At 44.1% G+C, this 3,319-nt stretch overlaps 1 protein-coding gene across 1 annotated transcript; it reads left to right on the top strand.

Moving 5' to 3' along the window:
* Positions 1 to 554: 554 nt before the first annotated feature.
* Positions 555 to 2,596, top strand: CIAO2B (cytosolic iron-sulfur assembly component 2B). Its single transcript, XM_080552862.1, has 5 exons — positions 555 to 766; positions 906 to 983; positions 1,236 to 1,361; positions 1,794 to 1,839; positions 2,369 to 2,596. The coding sequence occupies exons 1-5, from the start codon at positions 629 to 631 to the stop codon at positions 2,464 to 2,466; spliced, it is 486 nt and encodes a 161-aa protein (XP_080408988.1). The 5' UTR covers positions 555 to 628; the 3' UTR covers positions 2,467 to 2,596.
* Positions 2,597 to 3,319: the final 723 nt, after the last annotated feature.

The raw sequence follows: 3,319 nt of genomic DNA, 5'->3' as shown, positions 1-3,319 counted from the left end.
ACAATACCGACACAGAGAGAAAAGTGCGTGCTTTCTAAAGCTGACACTCAGGTTTTCTAAACCTGACACCCAGCTGATTAGCTAATCAGCTAGTTGAGCTGTCAGAATAAAATGTGCTGTACAGCCACTGGTGGTAACTGAAAAGTTCCTGGTATTCAGCCTCACAGCCTGTTAGTGACAGGTGTCAAATGGCTGCCAAAGAAGTTACGACACCTATGCCAGCATCTATTGCACAAATATTTTTATCAGTAACACGGGATCCAAGCTTTTATTTCTGCTAGTCATCGGGGAAGCCACCTCCAGCAGCCTGAGGTGTTTTACTACCGATAACTACGACTTGATGCAGGCAGCAAGGTGTCACCTGAGCAACAACAACAAAAACCTACACATCACCTTTTTTTTTGTGAGGAGAAACCAGACATACAGCAGAAAGTCTGAAGCAGACGATGTACTACCGCGCGATCACAGCGCGGTAACCCCGTTACGAGGGCTGTGCGCGGCAGCACGCCGCTTGCCCACACGAGGGCGCTGCCGCACAGGCAGCGGGGCCGCCCCGCTCCCTCAGCGCGGCTCCGCCCGCCCGGTGCGGCGGCGAAGGGCGGCCGGGCTCCTTCCGCCACCTCCAGCCATGGTGGGCCCGGCCGGCGGGGCGCCGCTGGAGAACGCCAACCCCCTCATCTACCGCCGCTCCGGGGAGCGGCCCGTGACGGCGAGGGAGGAGGACGACGAGCTGCCCGACTCTATCGACGACCGGGAGATCTTCGATATCCTGACGGGAGGGCCGGGCCAGGCCAGGCCGGGCCGGGGCAGGGCAGGGTACAGGACAGGGGGACAGGGCAGGGCAGGATCAGGATCAGGATCAGGGACAGGACACAGGACAGTGCCCTTTCCTTAACCTGACACATCTCATCCGCTCCATCAATGATCCCGAGCACCCCCTCACCCTGGAGGAGCTGAATGTTGTTGAGCAAGTTCGAGTTAAAGTGAGGTTTCTTGTTCTCTTTTGCTTTGTTTCTGGTTGTTTGTTTGTGTGAGGATGTTTGGTTGTTTGGTTTTGTGCCATGAGAAGAGGTTTATTATTAGCTAACTACTGCATTAGCAGTCTCTAAAGCAGTGAAGAACCCCCAAGCAGCAAAGCACAGCTTCAAGCTGTGTTGCACACAACGTGCCTCCAGCTAGCTGGGGTGAAGGCAGTGAGCTTTGCACACAGGAATTATTTGCTTGCTTTCCAACAGGTGAACGATGCCGAGAGCACTGTGGCAGTGGAGTTCACCCCCACGATTCCCCACTGCAGCATGGCGACGTTAATCGGCCTGTCCATCAAAGTAAAATTGATCAGATCTCTGCCTGAGAGATTTAAGGTGAGTAATGAAATCACTCTGAAAGCACAAGGGAGGAATGGTGTTTAAAAACCAGCTAGCTAACTTACAGCATAAAATAACCGGAGCTTTTTTCTTTTGTATTATGGTGGGGGAGGGAAACACTCTAGGAATTGGGGAAGGAACTAAACTGAAAAATGGGTGCAGAGTTCCAGTTCTGTGATGGCCATGTCACAGGTGAGTGGGGTTATGATGGGAAGGTACCTGCTGGCCTCTACAGCATGGCACGGGAGATCTTGAGGCTTCTTGATTTTAGGCCTGGTTTTATGCTGCAGTGTAGAGTATCTGGCATTGGCAAGAATGTCTTTTTTGTTTTGTCTTGTTATTGCTGTATTTTCTTCATTAAATAGTTTTACTTTGAACTTCCAATGTTTTGTTAACTGGACACCTTTTTCTTTCTTGATGCTTTTTAAGATGGATGTTCATATAACACCAGGAACACATGCCTCTGAGCATGCTGGTAAGCTTTTTAGTGTTCTCTTGTGTGGTTTTTTTTTTTTACTAATCTTGAAAATTAGAGAGAAAATACATTTTTCCACCTGCAGAGCAATTGTTCGGTATCTGGGACTTTACATGCACCAAGCCCCTTCTGGGGGATGTTACAGAACAGGCATGTGTAATAATGAAATTTAGAAATGTTTTTTACTTTACTTTAAACATCTCATTGGACAACTTGTGCTCACACGTTATTATTGATTTGCTTGGAGGGCTCAGAAAGGGGCAAGGCAGGGGTAAATTTCTTCTCCTGTTGAACCTATACATGTACAGCTCTCTGCTGATGAATCATAAATAACTTGCTAGTTTAACTTGTGGTAATATGGTAGCTTTGACTTGAGACCACAACTCTGTGGTGCACTTAGCATCTACAGAATTAGTAGTCTGAGTTACCATAGCAACGGTGCGATTATGTTGCAATGTAAAATGCTTCTAAAAAGACATTCCCTACCAATGTTTTGACCAGTTTTTTGGGGGTATTTTTTTCTGCACAGTTAATAAACAGCTTGCTGATAAAGAACGTGTAGCAGCTGCTTTGGAAAACTCTCATTTACTGGAAGTGGTGAATCAGTGTCTGTCTGCCCGATCATAATTGCCTGATCAGGAAATCACCGGTATATTCTGCTGTGTTAAACGGATTTTGTATATAAGTGGTGATGCTAGTATTTCACCATACATGTATCTATGAGCAAAATAAAATCACTTGGATTTTCTCAAATAAATGTTTCATTATTTCTACAAAAAATAGTATGGGGGAAATTAGCTTGTAGGCAGCTACAAAAACATAATGAAAATTGGGTTTTCAAGTTTATTAGTTATTGCACTGGTAGGATTTTTTTTTCTGGACTTACTTTAAAAAGGTTTAAACCTGTTTTTAACAGGTTTCTCACTATCCGAAGATAATTAAACTTCATTTTAGGAACAGATTTTGCATACTGGATTTCACAAGTCCACCAAGCTAAATAGCAGTTAAAAATTTTTATACTCATATGGTTGTTTTGGACTGATAATATAATTTTTGCTTCATACCTCAGGATTTTAACAAGTTCATGTATGCAAAGTTGTAAAACATCTGTAGCAATAAATGTAAAGGATTCTAAATCATCTGCTTGTGTTTTTATTATCTCATCCTGGACTAGCCAACCAGGAAGGGCTCTAGATCTGTTTAAAATGTAATTTACTTTTTCTTACTCATTACTTATGGCAAATACCGTTATCTATGAGTACCAAGTATCTTTGAATTTTTGTTTTGGGTTTGGTTTGATTTGGTTTTCTTCACCTGTCACTCCCTTACACCTGACAGGAGGGAGTCATTCATATTTTTCAGTACAGACAGTCCAGCTATTCAATGCTGAAAGTCTTTCCTGGTAATGTTCCAGCTAAATCAGAAGCTTTGCTTTAAACATATTCAGGTTTAGCATTAATACCTAGCCTATGCTTCCCTT

The sequence above is a fragment of the Anser brachyrhynchus genome (assembly GCF_964034855.1).
Source record: "Anser brachyrhynchus genome assembly, chromosome: 12".
Lineage (NCBI taxonomy): Eukaryota > Metazoa > Chordata > Aves > Anseriformes > Anatidae > Anser > Anser brachyrhynchus.
Note: the sequence above shows the minus strand (reverse complement) of the source record. Positions and strands in the feature narration are given on the sequence as shown.